General features: G+C 40.3%; 1 protein-coding gene across 1 annotated transcript; it reads right to left on the bottom strand.

The window, feature by feature from the left end:
* tprg1 (tumor protein p63 regulated 1) lies at positions 1–25,411 on the bottom strand. The gene is made up of 6 exons (XM_063466757.1): positions 25,246–25,411; positions 24,837–25,096; positions 23,706–23,797; positions 19,913–20,089; positions 5,091–5,244; positions 1–1,546 (listed from the first exon to the last, which is right to left on the bottom strand). The coding sequence occupies exons 2-6, from the start codon at positions 25,074–25,076 to the stop codon at positions 1,352–1,354; spliced, it is 858 nt and encodes a 285-aa protein (XP_063322827.1). The 5' UTR covers positions 25,077–25,096; positions 25,246–25,411; the 3' UTR covers positions 1–1,351.

The raw sequence follows: 25,411 nt of genomic DNA, 5'->3' as shown, positions 1-25,411 counted from the left end.
AGTTTCTTAGAAAGAAAGTCTCAGCTAAAAAGGGGTTCAAATTTCCAGAATTAAGAAATATCAAGGTCAGCGCACTCCCCAAAAAAGGGTTCCAACTTTTCCCCCAAAAGGGAAATGACCAAGATTTTATTAAAATATTTTTATTATTTATTAAGGGGTTTAATTTACTTGCAAAAATCAAAATAACAGCAAAACATTTATAGAAACTCATTGCCATAACTATATGCAGACCAATCATGCGGTGGCGTGTAGTCACACCCCCCAAAGTGCCCCTAAAATGGCCTTATTTACATGTTGTGTCTTATCCAAAATTAAGTGATGGGCCAGACCGGAGTCAACTTTGTCAATGAGATTCATGAAAAAGTAGAACGTCTATAGCTTAGAGGTGAGGCTAGCAACGAATGTACTACACATGACATCGCCCACTAGTGGAAAACACGGCAACTGCAGAGAAGTGTAATTTACCTTTAGTTCACGTGCTAATGCAAGTCATACTTTACAATATGGAGTCATTAACATTGAAAATAGAATGTTGCACGCCTTTATTAATATACTACAGGTGTTTAAAACAAACAAACAACTCCCTGAATCTCAGAGGATGAGGTGGAAGGAGTTCATGTAAGTTCTCAGTAGTTGTTTGCTGTAGTGTTGCTGTTCCTAAACCCACTGGAACTTAACTCCCCTTTAACAGATAAAGCTAACTGCATGATGTAAAAAAAACAAAAACACAAGCAGTGTACAGGAATTTGCATAAAGAGAGCTGCATGCTTCATACCAGTTTTGTTTTATTTCTGTTCCACCCTGACAAACACATAATGCCAATCAAGGCAGAGCGTACGGTAAACACACAAATCAAGGGGAAATTCCAGCACTGTATGCACTGCAAAAATACATGTGAATGATAAAACTAAGCTGACAAATGCGGCCCAATGCTCCAGTGAATCTCTAAGGGGCTGAATGGCATGGGAATGAGCTTTTAGCAGAGACACTGGGGGAGGAAGAAAGGAGTCTCATTGCAAAAGAGTTGAATTACCATATCACTGAGGAGCAAATACAAAGCTCCTTGAGAGCAGCGGGGGATCCATCATCCAGTGAAGAGCGGTGTTGAAATGTGGTTATTTCTGAGCGCTCAGACACCATACACTGGTAATAAGCAGTGGGGGTGATCACACAGTTGTTTGAAGCTCACATTAAACATACTAAAAAACATGTGAAACGAAAAAAAGAATTTTCTTGCCAATCTTTGTAAAATATGAGCTGCCTGTAAACAAATTAACATGAATTAAAGGCTTATAAATAAGAGCAAACAGTATGCGGAACACAAAAATGATTCTATTAAATGTTAAAGCGATTAGAAGCCCAAGTTTCCTCGAGCCATACAGTAGCCCAGTTTGTTTTCATTCCCCAGGAAAGACATGAAGCCCACGTAGGCCTCGATCTGAATGGGCTGGTTAAGGACCAGCACGCCATTGGCTTTCCCGGGAACCGGCTTCAAGGTGTGGACTTTCTGTGCTGCATCCTTCAGCTGTTCACGAAACTTTTCGACCTGTGGACCAGAGAACAGGAAAATCAGAATTACAGAGAATTCAGAGCACTTTGAATTCACTTTGCTGTCTGCACACTTTTTTGCTTTGTGGTTCATTCCAGGATAAAAAAAAGAAAAAGAAAAACATTAATTGCCTCCAACTAACCCCCTCAGAATCAGATAATTTATTTTGGTTTATATCACCAAACACCCAAATCCTGCTTATGTTTTTTTCTTTTGTTTTTTTTTTTTTTTACTACAAATGACTATATGTAGCTTTTTTAAGGACAGAAAAAGTCATTTATTAGATTGAAAGATAATAAAATCCTGAAAACTTGCCTAATAGATTTCGGTTTGTTCCTGTAAATTGGGAGTCTTCCTTACACATAAAGGTTAGTCATGGAGTTCCACAGGGTTCAGTGCTGAGACTCATACTTTTTTACAATATACATGCTTCTCTAAGACAATATTACAAAATGTAGCATAAATTTTCAAAGCTATGCAGATGATATCCAGTTATGTTTATAAATTAAGCCAGATGACAAATCAATTGGTTAAACTATGGACATGTCTTAATGAATTTTCAAAACTAAGCTTCGCCCTAAAAAACCCCTCAGGAACATAATCTGCTTTCTTTTCATCTGACCAGTATCAATACTGATCCTGTTACATATCCTATCTCAGAGTGACACTGAGACTAACTAGCTCATGTATTTGTTACTTCTAGGCTGGACTATTGTAATTCATTATCAGGTTGTTGTACAAGCTCTCTAAAAAGGCTTCGATTGATTTTAAATGCTGCAGTGAGAGAACTAACAGGGGTAAGAAAGACAGACCACATTTGTCCGATATTAGTTTCTGTTCATTGTTTTCCTTTAAAATCCAAAGTTTAATCACAAAGCCTTCTCCTTACATACAAATTCCTGAATGATCACGTAGAACATTATTACTATCCAGTCTGGATTCAGGAGAACCATCCCTTAGTTGTCCTACTATAGGCTCAGACTCCTTTAGTTTGAAGGCACAAGATAATCTGTGCTTGAATATCTCAGGCAAAAATTAAACTAGACTTATTTTAAGAAGGTGGAGCTTGTTTGCAACAGGTTTACTGTTAAGCAAACCAGTTGTGAAGGCTGGGTCTAACTCCTGGCTGTGTCTGTGACTGCACTGATGACTCCTACCTGAGTAAATGCATGAGTAATAGCGCAATATGTGGGTGCAGCAATTTCCCTTTGAAGCTTTTCACCCTGGGGTGAAAGAAGTAAAAGTACTGATGTCTTATTAACATCTAAACTTTTCTGCATCTCACTCTATCACATTCTCTGAGCTTCTTTTTTAAACGTTGATTTAAACAGGAATCTCTTGAGATTAAACCCAAGTGTCAAAGAGCATTAAAACAAACAAGACAAGAATAAATAAATGAAATCAAGTGATCTAAAATACCCTCAAACAAACAACAAGCAACTAGAAGAGAGTGAAAACATGTTGAGAACACAATGTTCCAACCTGGAAGATGTGTTTTAATTAGTTTAAAGGCCAGATGGTGCTAATAAAAGGACTGTTTTTATGCTAAGTGAAAGAAAATCTATCAATTGATTTAGCTAGAATGACATTGTATGGCAGAATCTTAATAAAGAGTGAGAAGTTTAATCCGAAATATACTCACGTTTGTGAAAAGGCTGGATTTGTCAGCGATATAAAATATTAAAGACTCTAAATCGCATCCATTGACTGTATTGACATGACAACTCAACACAATATGGAACATATGCTGAGAAAAAACCCATCCTCTAATTTTCGCCACACATTACGTCGTCTGTAGTATCTGCCCATAAACATCTTATGCTGAAGTTCTGCACAAATTTCCCCTTAATGCTCTTCAGTGTCATCGTGAAGGGTCTCCCTAACCTAAACCCTAAAATCCAGTAGTTTAAGTTGCCGTTCCAATTACTGTTTTTCCTCCTTCTCATCCATCATGTGTTCATCCACGCAGAAGTCAATAACCTTGTGTCACAAAACAATTTTTTGTAACTCTTAATCTATGCAGAAGTGAAAATAAAACCAAGCAGCTTGTTTTGAAGTGGAAGGGAATTTCAAATGCAACGTTTCATGAAGCTCAACAAATGCTTCTGTGTACTTTTATACACAACCTGTCAGTGAGCTGAAAGTACAGAGGGTGTATTTGATAAATAAAATGTTAATGTATGATAATGCAACTCAGAGATGGGGAAAGATGCAAGACTGAAAGGACACGGGAGAGACCTGAGAGATTATTTGCACAAGTTAAGAACTCACATTTTATGAGCTGTAAATTTAAAGCGATTCCTTTTACAGATTTTTATTAATCAGACAGCGGATCAGGACACGATGTGCTGCTGGTGTTATCTGGTGATTTCATACCATCAAATGTAATTTAGAACAAAATGCTGTTTGAGACCAGTTTTACAATTTAAAACTGCCAAACTGTTTGTTATGTGTTGGCTTTTTTTGTGTTTGAATGATTCATAGGTCAGTGTCAAGGTGGATTAACAAAGTTTTCTAAAAACTGTTTTTTGATTTGTCACTTTTAAAGGGGACAAGGATTGGAACCAAAATGAGTGAAAAAGCAGCCAATGTCCAAAGAAGGACCATTAGAAAGCCTGGAGAATGATTGCCCTGGACCACTTTTAAATTAAAAGAAAGTATTGCTGACTGGAAGTAAAATACATAGAAATGAGGGATGACTCGAGACCCTTGCATGGTACTGTAATCTGCAGTAATGCAATGTGTTGGAGTGGTGAAGAACAGGTTGTGGTGTTTGTGCTCACTCTTAGATTAGATCAGGGGTCACAATCATCAATTTGAATTTAATCTGGTGATTCTGTTTCGCCTCACTTGACAAATTCCACTGGCTTCTATTAACTAGGGGTGAGGGTTAGGATTCTTCCACCTGCCAAATTCAACTTTAACCCCTGCATAGATTCAGATGGGTGTTCGTCTTCAGTAGCTCATTAGGTGTTGAAAATGATGAATTAAACATCAGGTGTTATCTGATACCTAATTCCAGCTAGTCATTTCGCAGTGCTGACTCATTTCGCCAGACAATGACTCCCAGCACACGGTTTCATTTTTGTTCACTTGATGGATCAGTTCATCCAAATTACAAATAGGTATGTTGCACTCACAGAAGGGAGTCATGCAGCTGCTGCACACTTGAACTGTTTTGAGAAATCTGAGTCCTCACCCTGTGCCAGCCTTCACAGGAAAAGCTCCTATTGGAAAATGTTTACATTAAGATTAAAGAAGATTACGTGGAATTGAAGGTGCAGTGTTTGCACCCACGTCTATAGGGTACAGACTGAAACCTACACAGGGGGATGCTTCAAAAAGCATGCAAAGCACTGCATAGAACCAATGCGCAACCACCAGTCCAGTCGCTATATTCTATAACGAGGACACTGCTACTGGAAATAAACTCCAAATAAACCACATCTACTTACATCATGAGATAAACTGGAAAACGTTTTGTGTGTGTGAGATTTGTGGCGAACCTCTATAGAGATCCATGCATGCTTAATCAACTTACATCAGTGAGAGCAGTGAAGACATCGCTGATGTTTCTCACGGGGTGGTACGTGAATGTGATGAAGGGGAAGTCGGTGGCGAAGGGGTTCCACCTGGAGGTAAAGGAAGGCTCTCTCAGCCGGTCCCAGAAGACTCGCACCCCTTCTCCGTTTCTCCTGAAAACGCACCAAAACACAAACATGAAAAAATGTTCTCCTCTGCCAGTGACAACTGACTGAACCTTCATCAGATGAGTGATAAAAGGGCTGCGTTCAAACAAACAAGTCCTTGTGTTATTTTGCGCTGGGAGCCATGCTTCGCTGCCTCACTGCACAAACAGAGACAGATACCATAGATGCTTACAGGTGACAATTACAGGTGACACTTAAAAAAACACTGACTTATTTTTTTGCTTACCGGTTTTAACTGAGATAAGTAGTGTTAAAGTTCCTAATCAAGCCAAATGAGCATTAACTGCATTCGGGCTGGGTAATACTGAATCATGTCAGCCGTAGTGGTGTTTTTACTCAGCAATCGGTGGACCAGAACCCTCAGTCACACTTTCTCAATTTCTCTTTTTCATAGGCACACAGCCTGAGGATAAAGTGTGAGAGAATGATCCAGAATTGTGTTCCAGCACCTTTAGTCAAATCTGATGGTCAGTTAAATACAAAATAATGTCAAGCAGGTTTACTTTTCATGGTGTGGAGACACTTGCTACCGTCATCCCACAGTCCTGCTTATACCATATACAGTGTTTCTTTCTCATCCCTGCCACACATTCATGCAAGCAGATGTCAATAAAGTTGTGGTTGTGGAAATTCAGCATATGTGACGCATCCCGGCTACACACAAAAACAGCCGAGCAATGACGTCATCAAGAACAACTGGACTTTCCAATATTTCCAATATTTGTTATCTTAGCTTCACTGTCTGCAAAAATCTCTCAGAACTATGTCTGAAAATGTTTATCACACATTTCTCTTGAATAAGCTGCAAATAAACAGCGCACTATTTTATTCCAAATCATCATCCAATAAACCTGTCAGCTGTGAGGGGAAATCCTCAGCTCAGTGCAGCCTCACACACCTGGGGGGTGGGGTTTGACCTGGTCAGTCAGCCAATTAATTCTGTCCTATTAGTGATCTACTGGCAGTTTCTGGTAAACCTAGTGGAGTTTGTATCAACTCTCAGTTACAGTTTAAAAATTTATAGAAAATAAACAAATGTTTGAGGGTTTTTTGCATGTTAAACCAAATGTTTCAAAATTTTAATTTACTTAAAAACATAAAAAATGAAAGTGGAAGGAGCATAAATGGAGTAACTGTGTGCAGAGTGGCAGGTAATCTCCAGTGCGGTGCTTCAAACAGTTTAGCAAAAATCAGCAAACACACAAACTGTTTCTGTTTGGATCATCATCTGCCTGCAAGCCGATGGCCCAGCTGCTGAATTTTCCAGGGAGAAAAAAGTTTAAAAAGAGATGGAGAAAGATCTAAGATGAGGATGACAGATTATTTTAAGTGACATCTGATAAACTGAAAACTAAGCTGACATTCTGGATTTTTCAGGGATGTGAACATCATGTGCCGCTGAATTTATCTGGTTATTACATGTTCTGAAATGATTTGGAAAACAAGTTGAATTGTAATCATTCTATTCAATGTAAATGCTAGGAATTGTACAGTAGTTTAGTTTAGGTTAAACTAATTTGGCGTACAGCAGGCTGTTGTCTTTATGGTCACAAGTAGGTTAGATCAGTGATTCTCAAACTTTAGGGTGCACAAAAAAAGGTGAAAAATATAAAGGTAAACTAAGGTGAATCATCATCTTCATCAGTTGATCATCTGCCTCCATGTCCTCCTCACCCTCCTGTCACACCAAGCCTCTGCATGTCCTACTTCACTACATCCATGACCTTCTCTCAGGTCTTCTGGTTCTCCTCCTGCCTGGCAGCTCAAGCTTCCACTATCCCTCCTCTCCACATGTCCAAACATCTCAATGTTGTGTTTCTAACTTTGCCTCCAAAGCGCTCAATCTGAGCTGTCCCTACTTATTTCTTAACATCTATTCTGTTTGACCTCCCATCTTTTTGTCAGTACCACAGTCCACAACCATCATATCAGGTCTCACCACTATCTTGTAATCGTTCCCTTTCACTATTACTGCAATCCTTCTGTCACAATCCCCTCTGACACCAACCTGCCTGCACTGTCTTCTTCACCCCTCTTATGCACTCTCCATTGCTTTGGATTGCTGACCCCAGGTATTAGAGATTAAAAACAAATAACAGTTTGCTGACAGTAGTTTATGTATACTACTACTACTGGACTAGGCTGTAATGCTGCCATAACATCATTACATGTGATTATAGTTTGTTGAATTCAGTTGTTGAAATCCAGAAATAGAGTTCTGTTGATTCTCGACTACTTCATTAGTGGTTGCTAATGAAACAGGAAGTCCAGAGGGTTGGAGTTCTCCATCATTTATCCGCGCACCAGATAAGAAGTTGGAACGCGCGTTTGCGTACATAAGATGTTCTGGAGGCGGACATACATTTGTTCAAAACTCTTAAAGATGTCGAAGAAGCAAGCTCCGTAAGCAATTACTTTGGTGTTCCTCCACCGTAAAAGAAGCGCGTATTCTCGGAATTTTATTTTGACAGCGAATGCGCACCTGCGGACCACTTATGTGCAGCCCAGATTATAATATAAACTGCAACTAAGCTAACTGGTTAGCTCTGAAACAATGTAAAAAGGTTTAAAGTAATATAAATTAAACTTCTGTTTTTTATTATATCGCCAGTTTTTTACTCCTTCAATTAAAAGCAAACAAACAGGATATCAAGTGTTGTAGAGGAAGTAGGTTGTATTAATCCATAAATTAGATTATTATCAGGCATTAAAAAGTTATTTTCTTAGCAAATTAGCCTGTTAAACTGAAAAAAACCAAACAGTTTTTGTTCTGATTAGATTTTGTGTATTATCTACTGCAGTGATTTTTAGCTGATGAATAATCTGCCTCAAAAAACAAATAAAGCTCTGAGGTGTACCCAAAAAAATCTGACAAACACTGTACAGTAAACACTTTACATGCACAAATAAAACACATAGCAACCTTCTGATATTTAATTACTACATATTCGTGTATCATTTTGTTTCACTTATGTCCCTAAAGGGGACAAGCAGACCTGCTGGTTTCGTATTAACAACGTTAGAATAATAAAAATCTGCACTGATCTGTCCTCGGGGTAAATACTTAATGTGAGGGCAATCTCATGTTTGCCAGGCTCAGAGGTAATCCACAGCGTGCTCATCATATTCTCTTTATTCTGCTGTTCTTTCTTTAGTCCTTCTAAAGTAAATACTGTAGGTTTTAATGAAAAAGCCCTCTAGTCATATATTTTCTGTTTAATGAAACCTCAGAAGACTGAGAGCAAACAGACGTCTAAACACTCACAGATCCCGTCTTTGAAATGATGGTAGTGTTGCTCCACGTTTTGCAAAGATCGCCATAATTCTCCGTTTGCTGTTTATCCATCCAGTATTATGGGGGACTCACTAATAGTACTGCTGCTACTACTCAAAAGGAACAAGGTCAAAGAGAGTCCCATGCAGCCCCTCTGCACCTTTCAGAAAGTCAAATCAAATCATAAATATATCTAAGAAAATTAACACACGACTTCATTCATTTCAAAAAATCTGTGAAAAACACCTGGCAAAGTTTTCAGGTATCCATGGAAATGAAAATTTAAGTGTAAGCTTAAAAAAACAACATCAAGAGCAAAAAGCTTACATATATCTTTTAGAATCTCTGGTTATGTTTCTGAGTGGCCCAAGGCTCATGAACATAGATACAGCACATACAGAACATAGATAGAGCTAAGGCAATTAACAAGGATGCTGCATGTTACTCTTTGAGATCTTCTCCTTTGTATAAATCCGACACCTACATTTGTTCTCCTTTCTTCACATCTAGGAGTAAAAAACAAATATCCAGGGACATTTCCTTCTCTCCTAAGTATTTAATTAGTAAAAAAAGAAATTAATTTGCTGCTTTGCCAAGACGAGAGGTGAGACAGGAGAACAAATTAAACACCTGATTATTGTTAAAGGCGCTACTCCAAGAAAAACTCTACTGGATGTCACAGTACAAAATAATTTGGAGTTATTTTGGGTGTATGTTTTGTTTCCCTGCTGCACCCAGGTGGCTCCAACCTGCCAAATCCCACTTTAACCCCTGATGTTACCTCAGCGAACACGGAGGAGTAACAGTGTTCCCTGCAGCACTAAAATCTCTCTGATGGCGCGCTGCTTGGAAAAATGCACGACTACTTGCAGAGAGCTTTAAAGAGCAGAAGAATAGATGTAAAGCAACAGTATTTGTGGCGGGTGAATTTGGCTCGCCAATAATGTGATTACTGCGGTATAATAAGTAAAACAATGTGTTTCGGATTATTATGCAGGTTGATACACTGAGTCTCAGTCTCTGGTAAGTGATGGTTTATTTAAAGGAAACATTACTTACAGATGTTCTTCCACTTTAACGAGCGAGTTAAAGTGTTTTCTTAAAGTGTGAGGAGGAAGAAAGATCATTTAGCAGATAAACAGGAGGCATAAGATCCCCAATATTTGCTGAAAAGTGAGGCGAGACCATCACACTGTGAAAGCCCAGATGATTGATTCAGAGTACAATGTATGCGGTCTGATAAAGAAAGGTTTAAAAATGTAAAAATCTGATGGCGTTGTAGGTGGGCAGGACTGCAGCTTTAGAAAGGAGGTACTGGAGTTAAGACTGGGCCTACATAATTAAGAAATGAAGGCATGAACATTTATTTTTTAAAGTTTGATCTACTTGTGCAGTAATTGCAACAGAGTTGTTTTGAGCTTATTTGACCTACTGAACTAGAACACAGTTGAGGCATTTACATAACCATACATACAAAACCAGCTACACAACCATCCCTGTTTTTTTGTAGTGTCTGATTAACACAGCAGGTACCAAATAAACATTTACTCAAAACAGCGGCCTGACAAACTTGCTACAACAGGTTTGACTACTCCGTCCAACACAATCGCATCTGCGGTTAAACAACAAAAAGAATACTGTTGCAGCAGCTTCATTATCCTTCTAAAGATAATCAAGAAGTAAGGCAGCGTGGAATTAACTGCTGTATATGTTTTGCTTTTTCTTCAGAACATTTCGCCAGTAGAACAAAAGCAAAAATGGTGGCATCACAATTTTTATGCCAGGAGAAGTTCAAGGTAACATTAAACATTTAAGTCAACTGACTGAGTTTAAACTAGTTTGCAGACGGTTCCTGTTCTGCAGGACATGCAAGTTAGAAGCACTACACATAAAGCATTACACAATAAATCAAAGACGTGAAAGCAAGACATAAACAGCTACACAGTGAAGGCAACCAAAAGTGAAAGAAGACCAGAAGCTCTGTGAAGACTGCTTTAGTCAAAACGATATCACAGTCTTTATTTGCAGTTATTCATGTTTGGTGGCTTCAGTTCTGGGATTAACTGCACTTTCACACAAACACACACTGAAAGCCTAAAGCACTGTGAACAGCATTAAGACCCTCATAACACAGAGTAAGTAAGTAAGTCAAAGATGGCACGAATAAGAAATGAAACAGAGGAGCTGAGGTTGGGGTGGGTTGCAAACCTGTTTGCAGAGGCACCAAAAATTGTAGGCAGGCTAAGACAACTTGCATAGTGCACCCTGTATTAAATTTTCCAAAAGGACATCAGAGGATCCATCAAATGATTGGTGGGGATTGCAGGCTTGGATTGACTCTGTGAACTCACAGAACTAAAGCTATGCTCAGTTTGCCTGTTGGAAATGTATGGAAGAAGTTACTGCCAATCATCCAACCATCCATACATTCATTCATCTTCCCCTGAACCAAAGACACGTCATGGTAGCATTCCAGCCGTCCTTTTCCCAGTAACATTTTACAGTTCCTCCTCGGGGATCCCGAGGCGTTCATGGCCAGATGATATATAACCTCCCCGCCTGGATAACCTCCAAAGGTAGGTGTGCAGGAGGAATCCTTGTCAAATACCCGAAAAACAACTAGCTCCACTAAACAAGAGGAAGCAGTAAATTTACTATGATTTTCCACAAGATGGTCGAGCTCCTCATTCTGTTTCCAAGGTTGAGCCCCACCTCCCTATGGAAGACACTCATTAAGGCGCTGTACCTGTGGCCTTATTCTATTGATCTTCATCCAGATCTCATGACCACAGGTCAGAGTTGGAAAATAGATAAGACTGTGTAAGACTGTGAAAGCTTAAGACTAATCTTTCTCTTCCCCCTAGTACAATGCTTGCATTCCAGTTGACCCATCTGTTGGTCCCCATCACCCATCTCAGCATCAAGGTTTTCTGCTGGAAACCACTGGATTGCTCACTCTTGGGTGGGGGAGAGATGCTGCCCCAAGTACTTTTGGATCTGAGTCATTTGAAGGTATAGTGTGAGGTTATTTTGTGTAAAATGTGGGATCTCGTTACAGTTTTTAGGGTTTTTGTTAAAAAAAAAAAATCTGTTTTCAAGCTGATGCTGGAATAAATGAAACTGATATTGTCTGAGGGAGGTTTGGGCGTTTTCCCTCTAATTTTGTAAGGTCTATGTTATAAATAAAATTGAACTGAATGGAAATTTAGTTATCATTTTGAATCTGAAAGTAAAACATTTAATGGCTTGATTATTTGTATAACTGTTGGGGTTAGAGTCTAATGCAATGGCTGGTCTACTGTAGGGTCTTGGCAGTGGTTTAAAGATTTCTTTTATGATGATGGAAGATATTCCTGAAAAAACCCCCATTGTATTTAATTTTTCCAAGTCCAACTTTTAGCAGAGTTACTTTGTTAAAGACCCCACTATATTTATATGCTTTTTTGCAATGTTGTTTATATGCAGCTGATGCGTTTTTCACTTTTTCTTGGAAGGCAGATATGATCACTGGAGATAAGACAAATACCCACACACCACCCTCGCTATCACAGATTCCTGTGACGATTTCATCATTTCCTTAGGGTTTTGCACCACACTGTGGATTTAACTCATTAACCTTCTGCACATTTTTAACACTGACAATCAGGTATGAAATAACACTGAACCCACACATGACTCATCGCTGCTTATGTAGCACGGATGCGTGGAAGCACAAACACTCGGGTTTTTTCAGTGTTCAACACCGTGCAGAGACCCTGAAGTGAAGACAGATTTCAAGAGGCAACTTGCGCAATTTACTAAATAAAAACTGCAAACTGTCGCTTGCAAAGTGCAACTGTAGAACGCAGCCTGAGACGGATCCTGCGATTCTGTCAGCAGCTGTCACGGCTCACGGTGGCGTCAGTGGTCGCTGTTTTTGGTGGCAAACGTACCTGCTGGTTTGCATATAATAAAAGGCGACAAAGAGGAGAAATAAATCAGGATGGAGATGATTTCCCAACAGTGTTCTCATTTCCTTAATGACCTGTCATGCCTATGTGCTCATTTTACCACATGCCTTGTGCAACAGAGCACTTCCTGCCAACCAGAATTAAACACCTGAGGCTAAACAATAGTGGTGTAGCTGTTGATATGTCACGGTCCCAGGGAGGGGCTGCATCATAATGCAATCATCTAGCCCTGTTTACACAAGTGCTTTCAAAATGACAATGTGGCTGCTGAACACTTTGTGCCTCCTCCTGAGCAAATGTTGTGCAGGTAGAAAAAGAAAAAATGGCACAAAAGCAAAGCCCAGCCTAAAAGACTGATTATATTTCAGCTCCAAGGGTGAGGATGGTGGAGTTTGGTTTGTACACACTGCCCTTTGTAAAAGTGCGCACCTATTGCCCGAGTATCAATGAGGATATAAAAAAGCTTTGGAGAATTCCACAGGTAAGCTATCACTGTGAGAGGGACCAGCCCAAACAGGCAGAGCAGGGCTGGGCTTTCCAGCCAGAGGCCTTGGAAGTTTTCACTGTGTTTATTTGGCAGAGCTGAGGTTGGACTTTCACTGCACCTCATTTCGTTACAGCCACCGAATCACACAACTGGAAAAACAGGCAATCAGGGCCGCCTCAAGGTTTGCACCAAAATAAAGGCGAGAAAAAGGTCAAACTGGGGAAATCCACCCTTCCCTGACCTTCCCATTGCAGTTCCACTTAGTACACAGTGTTTATACAAAATGCACACATGCCTAAGAGAAGCACTGTTTTCTGAGCTTTAGGGCAGGTGACGATAAATTCCTCCCTGGGCATTCAAGCGCTTCGGACTCATAAGTCAACATGCAAGATAAATATCAATCCCAGCTCCAGTTATCATGGCAAGTGTCCCACATTGTCTAAGAGCACATAAACAAATCTGGTCTGATTGCTCAACACAGCCTGCGGGTTTGTCAGCCATCCATAGATGTATCCATCAAACAAGGTTGCACTGAAAGGACTAAAAACAGATGAAAAGCAAAGGTGGAGCGGTACGTAGAAAAACAAAGAGAAGATGGGGAATTGAGCTGCACACATGATCAGACTGCTTATGCAACCTCTGAAGCCTAAAACATACAGCCGTGATACTGTACATACAGTCGTGCATACGCTGCGATATCATAGCTGCAGGCTGTTGGCAATGATGTTTCCACCGTGAAAAAGCAGAGTCCACAGGCTGAAAGCTGCTCCCCAGGTGTTTGAATTTACAGCGGCCTGCCCCAAACCATGAGTCTAAGTCTACTGCCGATTATTAATTCATACTGTACACCACGGGTGCAACCTGCGTACACACTCTGCTCCTCATTTATGCTTTGGGCTTCTTAGCTTGTTTGTTTCCTGTTGTATTTACAGTTGGAACAAGACTTGCACTACAGGTAGAGCTACAAAGCTAGGCATTATATTCTTTCAGTTACGTACGTGATTTTGCAGGGCTTTGTTTCACTTGTGCAAATTCAAACCTGATTGTTTTTTAATTTTGCATTTTATGCAGAGGACAGTTTGTGTTTTTAAAAGTGCAATTATGGCAAAGCCCACTGAACCTTTTTTGCACGTGTTTCAGGTTTACTGTTTAGTTTGATCTAAACAGACTACAGACTGAACACATTCCTAAGTCCTGGTCCTGGTAATGAGTTGATAATCCATCTCATGATATTTTTAGTGCTTCTCTTGTGTCTGTGGTGAACTTTGCTTCTGTTTTCTTTCCTGTTCACTTTTCAATGAATCCAAATACTGCCCATTCATAGCATCAACACCATAGACCAAATACAAGATGTCTGTAGCACCGTAACTTCACCTTAATGGAAATAAAGGATCCAGTGGTGGACCATGCAAGCTCAGCAAACATTTACTGCATACTTGATGTTGACTGTGGCACTTGCACAAATTTATTTAACACTTTTCTCCATAATTTTACTGATACAAATGTGAAGATGAGACAATGCTTTAGATTGCTTCGCCACTAACGCGAAAACAGATTCATTAAAAAAAAAAAACACTCCTCTTCCAATTTTTGCAAATTTGTATTTATGTGACTAACTACGGAACATTTGCCCATCAAGTTTGAGTTCAAAAGGTAAAGTTCAAAAGACTTTCTTATTTTTCTTTATGATAAACGTACAGATTGAAAAATCTAGCTGAGTTATAATACAAATATATGGAATTAGCCTGCTTTGGTTTACAACAGCTGCAGCTGCTTTCACTTAATGCTCATCTCATGAGGTCTGCAACTGTGTATTTTGCTGATGATACATTAAGTACCTACTTTGTACTGACTGCCACCTGCTGTCTCAATGTATATGCTGCTTTAGTTTGTATAGGTGTGGTCGAATGACTTTACTACAGCCTAAAAGCGGAATAAAAACATCACGTTTAACACACCATTCATCTGTAACTTACAAATTAATTACCTCGCTTGTATGAGTGAGGAAGCATTTTATTTATTAAAACTAACTTGAGCAGATGAAGATGGCGGCTAAATAAGAGTTGGCTACACACATTCTGAAGCCTTATAGAGAGAAAAGTATCTGACCAGATGAGAAGCAAAGGAGAGCAGAGCTGGGATTACTTCTAGCCCTCTTAAATATATATTTTTTCTTACAACAGTTACTGAAGCAACCTCTAGCGGGGCTTCTTTAAACCTCCACACCCAGCTCTCTCAGACAGGAATAAAAAAAATAGATGATGCGCTGGGTAATTAGATTGTCTAGACAGTTTGGAAAGAAGGCACTTAAAACACATCTTTCCCCACAGATGCGGAAGAAACTGTGCTTTTTCTTCACGGGTGCACCTGGAGAATGTGTGAAGAAAACAAAATAATCAGGACTAAAAATACTGACACTCCCTCCACGGTTTCCAGTGGCATCATCAAGGTTTCGGGAGACTGGTGGGGTGCACACACACACACACACACACACACACACACACACACACACACACACACACACATGCGCGCGCACACACACACACAAATAAGAGGTACTACACACACAGTGTGCTTATTTCTGAGGAGGTTGGGAACACTCGAGGTCAATTGTTAAGAGAAGTGCTTTCACTCAGGAACTTTAATTGTATTATTACTTTTAGGCAATCAGACTAAAAATGGAAATAATCAAATTAAAGAGTCAGCCTTTGATGTCATCTCTCTGATGCTGCGCCTTTGATATATAAATGTAGCCAACAGTAGTACATTTAATGCCACAAACTGCCTCACTGCGGTCACACAATGTGCTGATTTTTTGCCAGAACCGTATCCCATACCATGAAAGGGTTTTGGACGTGATCCTATCATCATCCATGATGACATCGAACATGAAGAAATGTGATGTGGCGTGCTCCTGACTTGAACCTTCCCTTCACCAAGGGTGCACACTGACATCAAGTGGTCAGATGACAACTGTCAGCATTCAAATCACGCTGCGGCTGCCTCGAAGAATAACAGCACAAAATCACACAGGTAGCAGAATTTCTCTGCTCTAGGTCAGTAAAAGAATTGTTTCATCACTCTGTGAGCTTTTTGATTTATAAAGGAAGAAGAAGCCTTTGTATTTTATTAATGCAGCCCTGCTGGGTGGGATCAACATTGCAGACGGAGGTGGAGCATTGCATATTCCTGATAAGGGGGTTGTGAACCAACAGGCATTTACAGGGTGCTTTTCCAGTCATACTGACCATCCAAAGCTCGTTTACACTATAGTGAGCAGATCCCAACAGACAATGCAAACAAACAGGTACAGATATTTGAATGTAATTTTCCCAGCTCCTGCGTTAAGTAAATGCAGTGAACATACGGCGAGCACTTTGTATCCCAGTGGATGTTTCTTCAGCTGCTTAAACTCATAACGATGACTACAGCATTTTTTAATCTGGTCACCCTAATTCACCCACACATATAGTACTTTCTGGACCACCTATACATTCAAGGATTTTCTAGAAAGATGCTGGAAACAATCCCAGCTGACTTTGAATTAGTCTGTTACAGGGAGAGCAGAGACATTCCAACTAGGAACCTTCCTGACGTAAGACGTAAGGGGACAGCACTGCAAACTGCACCACCATTACTTCCCTGCATTATTGTTTGTGTTTTTTTTAAATACACAGGAAGTAACTAGAACACCTGCATTAAATTTGCCAGCAGCAGGTCACAGTTAAATAGTTTCACAGCTCTGTTTTGTGTCCAAAGATGTGAAGGTACGACACAATTCAAAAACCAGTGGCTTAAGCCAGATATGTACTGCAGGTCACGTGGATGTGCTCCTCTGGACATCGGCTCCACACAGAAAATTCTTTGACTTTTACATTGGTAGCTCAAAGTACAGCACTGCAACAAAGACTTTCGCAATACGACTGTAGTCGCCTAACATTGTTGTCTATTTTTTATTAAATTCATGTTTTATGCAACCTTCAGTGAACACCATTTCCCATAAGCCCTGGGGTGTTAGCGAGACACATGTTTCGAGTGAACAGAAACTCATAGAGGAGCTATGGGGACATGACGTCATGACTTTGGCTCTGTCTTTTCTCTGTTCGCCACTGAGATCCTCCATCACTCAGAAACGAATCATTAACACTGCAGCTCATCTCCCCAGCCGGCCGCGTATTAAGGTGTCGTGTGGAAACAAAGTTTTCGTGAAGCGTCAAAAGAGGAGCGAAGCAGGAAGATTCATTTCCATATATACATGAACATTACTGTAGATCGGTTTCTCTCAAAATAGGAACGACCTAGACAAAAAAAAAGAAGACACTTCCTGGGGGAGAGACGAAGAGGAAGACGCGGAATGAAAGGGAAGGAGTGCTGAAGATGAAGACAGAAAGAGGAAATGTTTGAGGCTCCAGTCTTTCTCATTTGAAACCGTCTCTTTACTGCCGGACTCCCGGGTGGCTTCCACGAGCATTTTATGTATAATTTAATGTAATGCGCGGAGATAAAACCTCCAATAAAGGCCGCGCTCTCTAAGCTCTTCACAGCACATTACGTTTTATTCATCAAATTAGTTTTAGTTGGTTTGGTATCCCCTGAGCCGTCTTTAAAAGGTTTAGATGAAAGGACTGCATTAATTTTGCCACTAATCAGTTAAGTGACAGCTCCAAGTGACAGCTCTGCACTCCTTACCCTCAAAAACCTTGCTGCAAACACTCTCGCCATCCATGCTGTCCCCATTTGCTCCTTGCACCGATCCGCCGCGCACATTTCACACTTTCTCCTACATCTTCTAATGTTTCTTTAAATTTGACACCGTGTTATATGATACTAGATTAAAATCAGCTGTGAGATGATTACAGACCGGCCACAAATGTGACCTGGCATGTTTAACGTTAAGGCGTAACGGTTAATGATGAAGCAAAGGGACTTATTCTTCACGGGGAATTGAGCTTTGTGAAACAAATTAGAGCAGAGTGAAGATAATTGGAGCTAATATTTATAATTCTCCAGGCAGACATTTTAGTTTGTTAATGACCGACTAAACCCCACAAAGAGCAGTTTAATGTAGTGTTTCGACAGTGTCAGGAAGCTTTCGTGGTTATGATTCAGAGCCACAACACGCTAAACTTCTGTATTTAACCCTGAAGTCACCAAACTAGTTTAGGGACTAAAATGACCGTCATAATCCCATTCGATTTTGTACAGTAAAACCTTTTTTCTTTAATTAACACAGCTGTTTGCTCTGCTCCCATACCAATGTGAAATTCCTGCAAAAATTTGTAGGCACACAGGACATTTCTCGAGCTCCCCCTTTTCTTTTTATTTTGCTTCCTAGGACCAAGACAAGGAGTCATTTTTAAAATGGTCTTGAGCAATAGTTCTTCTGTTTTTTTCAGTTACTCTATGGACATTGGCTGCTTATTCTCCCATTTTCAGTCCAGTCCTTGCATCTGACAATTTTCAGAGGTTTTATTTGATCTTTTTTCACTGAACTAACCCAAACAAATCAGACAACTTAGCAAAAAACGATTTCAAATTGCATCCTTGGGCATTCGTTAATAGCAAAAAGCTACTTTGGCTGATCTGTTATTCGCAAAGGCTCACCACAGCAGGTAGCTCCACATGTATGATTTGGCAAATTTGTTTTACATGAAATGGCCTTGTTAATATTAGATTCAAGGTCTTTCACTTGTTAGGCAAATGTGTAAACCACTAAACAACAGAACCACTACTTTATGTTCTAATTTAGCTGAATCGATAAAAAAAGAAAACTGGGCAAGTGGAGGACAATAAAGAAGTTTTAGGCCTAAGAAACTATCTATAGCATATAGTATTGTAAAGTCATGTCCTTAAGAAACAGGAAGCAACGGTTCACAGAAGCCTCATCAGAAATGGTCTCAGCAGAATTTACAGCTGTCATTCCTAAGGAAGGGAAAGAGGAAGAAAAGGCTGAGGAATGCCAAATGACACAAGAACTGGATTGCCTCATAGCAAGAAGGTCCTGAGTTCAATTCCACCATCAGGCCGAGGTCTTTCAGCGTGGAGTTTGCATGTTCTCCCCGTGTTTGTGTGGGTTCTCTCCAGAAACTCCGGATTCCTCCCACAGTCCAAAGACAAGCACTTAGTGGGGATAGGTTACCTAAACCCTAAATTGCCCATAGGTGTGAATGTGAGTGCGAATGGTTGTCTATGTCAATGTGTTAGCCATGCAACAGACTGGTGACCTGTCCAGTATGTACCCCGCCTCTCGCCCTAAGACAGCTGGGATAGGCTCCAGCGCCCCCCAAGACCCTGAAAAGGATAATCGGAAGCAAATGGATGCACATATAACACCATCTGCAAAACATCTGATTGGCAACAGCTTAATTTTTTAGAATGAAAATAATCTTAAACACACTACCAATGCAGTAAAATATACCTGAATAGAAAAAACACACAATGGAGCACTAAGAGTCGTGGACTGGCCTCCAAAAGATCCCAGACCTCAACATTGTTTTAGCAGTGTGGAATCACGCTGACAGAGAATGAAACAAAAGGCAGCCAACATCCAAAGAAGAGCTTTGATTGTCCTTTAAGAAGCCTACCTAAAAGAAGACTACTTAAAGAAATGACAAAAAAAGCTGAATAACAAAGTTCAGTCTGTGTTGACGAATAAAAGTCAGACTAAATATTGACTTTCAAGCTTGGCAGGATAGTACAAACACTGTTTTTGCCTTATGTAAAGTATTTCCATGTATTTTTGCACATTTCAATTAATCACTGCACCTAATTTAAATTTTCCAGAAAAATGTAAAGAAATGAGGGGTGGGTTTTGCACATTAATCAACTGATAATCGTATTATTTTTGAATGTCATTTTTTGAATGGCTACTCAGTGACTCGAATCTTAAAGCTTAAAGCTTAGAAGGCACGTTTTACTGTTGGAAGAAATGAGCGGACTTACTCCAGCAGGGAGCGCTTTGGGAAGCTGAAGGTGCCGTGGGAGATGCGGTCCACAAAGTTAAGCGGGATCCTCTGCATCTGGTCACAGTTGAACATCATGAAGTCGTACTTGAAGACCAGGAGAGATAATTCTGTGATGAGAACGATGCGCTCCTTTTCATTGTTCCAGTGATCCACTCTGAAACAACCAAACAGTGTGTGAGCAAGAACAACTGTCACCAAAAGAAAAACAGAACGCCCTGAGAACACATGGAAAATCTCTCATACTTTCATATAAGCCAGAAAAAAGCAGGTTTTTAAATGTTAAATAAAAAAATATTTCAGTTTCAGTATTCAAATATTACAATGTCAGCAATCAAACCGCTTCCAACAAAAGGTATTCTTATGTTATTTTGCTTTCACTGACTCGTCATAGTCTTGTTCAAGTAAACTAACTTGTTTATTCACCTGCTATAAAGATGGATTAGCAGCATTGCGGTATTAGGAAATAGCATCAGCAATAAGAAAATCAATCTCACTCATTTATTACTTCACTAAAAACCTTTCAAAACAAAACACTTAATGAAATGTTTTACATTTTTCATTAGCGAGTTTAAAAAATAAGCAAAAAATAGCCAAAAATGATTGGAATTCTGGAGGTCATATAAAGTTAACACACACGCACACATATTGTAGAGCTGCTCAATTATGTACTCTTACAGTTCACAAAGTAAAATAAAAATGCCCTGGGCAAAGATCATACAATATGGATGTAAGCATTTCTGAAGCCCTAAATTTTTACTGGAAAAATGGGCTTTCTTTTATGCCCTCAAAATGTCTCCAAAAATGTTTGCAGTACTAACAAAAAAAAGCATCATTAAACACACATACATCCACACACTCCATCCCTCACCGCTGTGCAAACAGCTAATTCATGCTGGCATGGATTCTCTCGGAGAAGCTCCCTTTCTTACAGCCCACTGAGCTGGGTGCACGTGGTCACCTCAGAGTGAAACACTCCTGATTGCTGCTGGCATCCGTAAGCCAGAGAAGACAGTTCACTGAACAGCCAAAGCTTTATAAAAAGGTGTGGGTGAAGAGCTGTGACTGTGCTGATGAAATGAGTTAACCTTGACTGGGCACGGGCAGCAAGCATGCTACAGATGTGATGCAGACATCCACGGTCACACTGTGGGTGGGCTGACATGCTGTTAAGCACTCGAACCTGACACAACAAACTGTTGGTCAGGAAGAAGACAGAAACCGACAGGAAGTACCTCTGCAGGACGCTGCACACTGTTTGGTAGGGTACATTTTGAAAAATTGTTTGTTTGTTTTCTTTCCACTAGCTTTTGCTACAGCTAGCAGACTGTTAGCATAGCTTAAAATCTCAAAGGAGTTGGTGAGTGGCCGTTGATCGATGAGCTCAACTGCGTTGCTTAAAACTGAGATAAATATCTATCTATCATTACCACAATTCACACAATTTCCCAGACATGTCTTTATCTCTGGTTGCCACATTGCTGCTGGTTGCCGCCCCTTCAGAAATATGGTTGCATACAACTCTAAGCTAAATATGAAGGCACAGTGGCTTCTAAATGGCTTGGCTTATCATGAAGATTGTAAAAAGAGACAAGTCTACCTTGAGACAATGAGCTAAAAGTAAAGCCAGCTAGAAAACAGGACAGACCAGGTTTTATCTCTGGACAATCAAAAGAAGCATTTAATTGCCCAGATTTACCCAAAGTATGTAAAGTATGTCTTTAAGTAACTTAAAGAATCTTCCGGGGCCTTTCTGAAAATTAACTGATAGAAAATAGTGTAACTAACATTATTTCTCTCATTTTTCCTACATAAAAAACACCACCTAGTGTATTTTTAAAAGATGGCCCTATTATAAGAAATGTACAGCAATTGAGATGACTCTTTGTAAAGCAAGTGACAACCTTCAGCTAAGCCAAATTTGAGGAATTTCTCATGCTTTGCTGACATAAGTCTTCGGCCTCCCTTGGGGCAAATTCTGCAGCAGAGTCGCAAAATTACCGCATAATGCACTCTTTCTGTTGCTTGAAGTCCTACGCTGGCTTCTATGGCCATGATAACAGCGGGCCAAATGTAGGACAGGCGTTAACGTGCATGTGTGTGTATGCACCCAGAACCGCATAAACTGGGATGCATTATTCATTCTCACATGGCCAGCCTTTTAAATGTTTCCTGAAAGCTTGTGCAGGAGTGATGCAACCTGACATCACATCGAGTGCACTTTGTAAATGTCTTGCAGTCACTTTGTGTTGCTCTGCGTTCAATCACTATCTCTGCTTGAGATTAAGAGGTATTCGAGGAGGGTTTTTTTTGGCTTTGATGAGAACAGAAACATTTGGAAATGTAGCAAAAATAAAATATCAGCTGTCTTTCCATTTATCCTGCGGATGCACACAAACTCCACAATTCATACACACATTCATACAAACACTTTTTCCTACGCCTAAGTGTTTTAGATGAAAAACCCACACATTCACATTCTGATGAGCGCATTAGGAGCAACTCGGGGTTCAGTATCTCGCCTGAGGCTACTTTGGCATGCAGATTGGAGGAGCCGGGGATCAAACCACCATTCTTCAATCAGTGCATGACCCGCATTACCTCCTGAGCCACAGCCACCTATTAGCTGATCAACCTCCGTGTGGCGAGACAGGAAAGGCTAGCGAATTAGCAGCAACTGAACTTTCAAAATAAGTGCAAATAGACTATCCACTAGTAAATCGATCACATCGTTCTCTCAAAGACATGAAAAACTTACAGTAACTGGAATACACCTGTGTTCAAGTTTGAGTTAGCTAGGTCAGGACAGAACAGAATATGATTTGAATGAATTCATATGAATGAACACAATATGAAATTGCTCATTTATTCTAGTGTTTTCAGTCATCGATTATCAGGGATGGGTACTCTCGGCCATTTGACCATAGAACTGAAGAAGCTTCTCGGATGAGAGGTGAAACGTCTTCAAGCAACTTAAAGAAGTCCAGACGCTTTTCTTTGCAAACTCCTTAGACTACGATGACCTGGATGACTCTGAACCTTCACAGACAGGGATGGGTAATTAATTTTCACAAAGGGCTCTGTGTGAAACTGGGACTGCTGTAGAGAGCAAAAACCAAGAAGCTTATCAATAAATAAAATTAATATTGAGCAGAACCCAGTTTAGATTATTTGTGCGACCCTCCACAACAGTCCCAGCTTCTCATGGGCCCCTTGGGAAAATGAATGACCGACCTCGATATATAAAAACAATTCAAACGTAAAAGCTGATACAACATTTAAATGGATTTTACAAATGACTTAGGCTTAGGTTAAAGCAAACAGCCCTGACTAGCAGAACACATCCTTTTATACATGTTGCAGCACTTTGGGTGTCATGTTTCCTTTCTGCTCTTTAATGTATGACCTCTTTTACTTTGACTTGGTTTCTACTGTGGGTTTATTTCCCTTTTAGTCCAGGAAAACAAACTTATGTTTAGTCACAACTCATTTAGTGCCACCTCTTTTGTCCAGTCTGGTTATACCAAAACAAATACATTCAAAAAAAGACTTTTAAATTCTTTTGGTACAAGTGTACTACTATATTATAATGAATTATTAGCCTTTTATTAAACATTTGATAGTGTTTCTAAATGCTAAATGTGGGTGATGGTGTGGGGGTGAGGGTAAAGCTAAAATGTTGCCAGAAATGATAAAAGGTTTTCACTTGGCGCACAAGGCGCTGCGCACACAAACATGGAGGTGTATAACAGAACATGATCTCATGAACTCACTCTGCCATCAGCCAAACGCTGAGAACGCTGCCATCTACCTCCTCATTCACCAGAGCTTCAACGTCTTTGATGGCCTGATTCAGAGTGCCAGGCTGAGGAGACAGAAATGCACGGGTGTCACTTTCTAATTTTCCATTGTGACAATCACAACGTGTGCACAGAAAGCTTAAGGGGTAATCTTTGAGGCAGATGTGCAGCTGGGACTAGTAAAATGTCAGCGTGTGTGCGTGTCAAACAAAATCACAATAAACACAAGCATGAAGCCCGGGCGTGTGAAAATGTCTGCGAATGAAGAGAGCCGAGCGTGTAGAAATGTGAGTAAGTCAGGTATTTGAACACACGAGGGAACACTCCAGCGCAGAACACACTGTCAGCTGTGAGCGTTTCTGGTTTTGAATGCTCTGCCAGTCTTGCACTTTATGTTTTATTATTTCAATGCCAAGCTGGAGAGAGTGAAAAGATTAGGAGTTCATATTGAGGTGCTCTTGACAGTCATTCTGTAATCTGAGGATGGTGCTGAGCTGGCCTGGCAACATGGCAGGTATGACTGATTTCCCCTCAAAATCCAAAACAACAGGCCTCCAATGAACAGAATCTTAGCGATGCTGATAACGTTCAGCTTGTTGTTGGTACTTTTTTTTTGAGTAAAAAAAGGTATTTCAGACTATATACTCATTTTTTTCTAACATAAACTCACCTTTATTATCTTTGGTGTTATACAGATTATTTACATGGTTCTGTTGAAACCTTTGCACACTTTATACTTTATCGTTATTTAAAAATAAAGGTTTTAATGACGTTACCCAGGTGTGTGGTCCACTCTGGGCTGATGAGTTTAAGCCACAGACAGGAAACAGCTTAGGCATGGTTCAACCACAAGTTAAGTACGGGACGAAAAACAGGAAGAAGCTTGCTCCTTCGAGCCAGATGAGCTATTTTGTCATATGGAGTCTATGAAATGACAAATTATATGTAGTGTCTCCTAAATATAGTAAATAAAGAAGATAGTGTATTAAAAAATGAAAGTCTTCTAAATAAAAGTCTAACCCAGGTGTCAGTGCGCTTACAGAAATGTGTGACATATTACTGGGAGCACTTTGTATCAAAGAGGAAACGCTGATGATATTTTACCCTTAACACGAAGAACTTCCTTAGTTTAAACTGGTCCAGGGTGGGCTCCACCAGTAGGTGACGGCCCTGGGTCGAGGTGGTCAAGCTCTCCGCTGGCCGCTCCTGCGCGTCCCCTTTGCGGCCAGCAGCTGGCTGAGAGTCCTCCGGAGGGATCGGAGAGGAGCTGAGATCAACCTCCTCCTCCGCCTGCTGCTGCTGCTCTTCACTTCCTTTAACTACTTCATCCTCCGCGTCTGCCATGATGAGGCTTCACAACTCTTCTGTTAAAAGAAGTCAGAATACTGATGTGCCTGGATCTGATTCTGTCGGCGCCTTCCCAGCGACGGCTTTAAGAATTCCTACACGCAGTTTTTCCGAATCGATACTTAAGTCGAGTTATTCTTAGAAGCTGGTAATACAGGTTTCTTACCTCAGATTATAGATGGCGCAGTACGTGTGGAAAGGTACAGTAAGGCAGGAGCAACAGGTGCACGACTTCCTTGTTCCGCGCCCAGTGTTTGTTTTGAATGGCGGCGGACAGCAGCGCTCACAGGCCTCACGTTTGCGCACATCCGATTTACACAGACAGCGCATGG

The sequence above is a fragment of the Pelmatolapia mariae genome, linkage group LG23 (assembly GCF_036321145.2).
Source record: "Pelmatolapia mariae isolate MD_Pm_ZW linkage group LG23, Pm_UMD_F_2, whole genome shotgun sequence".
In the NCBI taxonomy this organism is placed as follows: Eukaryota; Metazoa; Chordata; class Actinopteri; order Cichliformes; family Cichlidae; genus Pelmatolapia; species Pelmatolapia mariae.
The sequence above is the reverse complement of the archived record's forward strand: the minus strand, read 5'-3'. Positions and strand labels throughout refer to the sequence as shown.

Excerpts from the sequence above, each read along its gene's own strand:
- tprg1 (XM_063466757.1), bottom strand. The coding sequence starts at position 25,076 with ATGGCAGACGCGGAGGATGAAGTAGTTAAAGGAAGTGAAGAGCAGCAG. Across the intron at positions 23,798-24,836 it reads GGAAGTTCTTCGTGTTAAGG|CCTGGCACTCTGAATCAGGC; the intron begins GTAAAATATCAT and ends CTGTCTCCTCAG. Across the intron at positions 1,547-5,090 it reads TCTTCACTGCTCTCACTGAT|GTCGAAAAGTTTCGTGAACA; the intron begins GTAAGTTGATTA and ends TCTGGTCCACAG.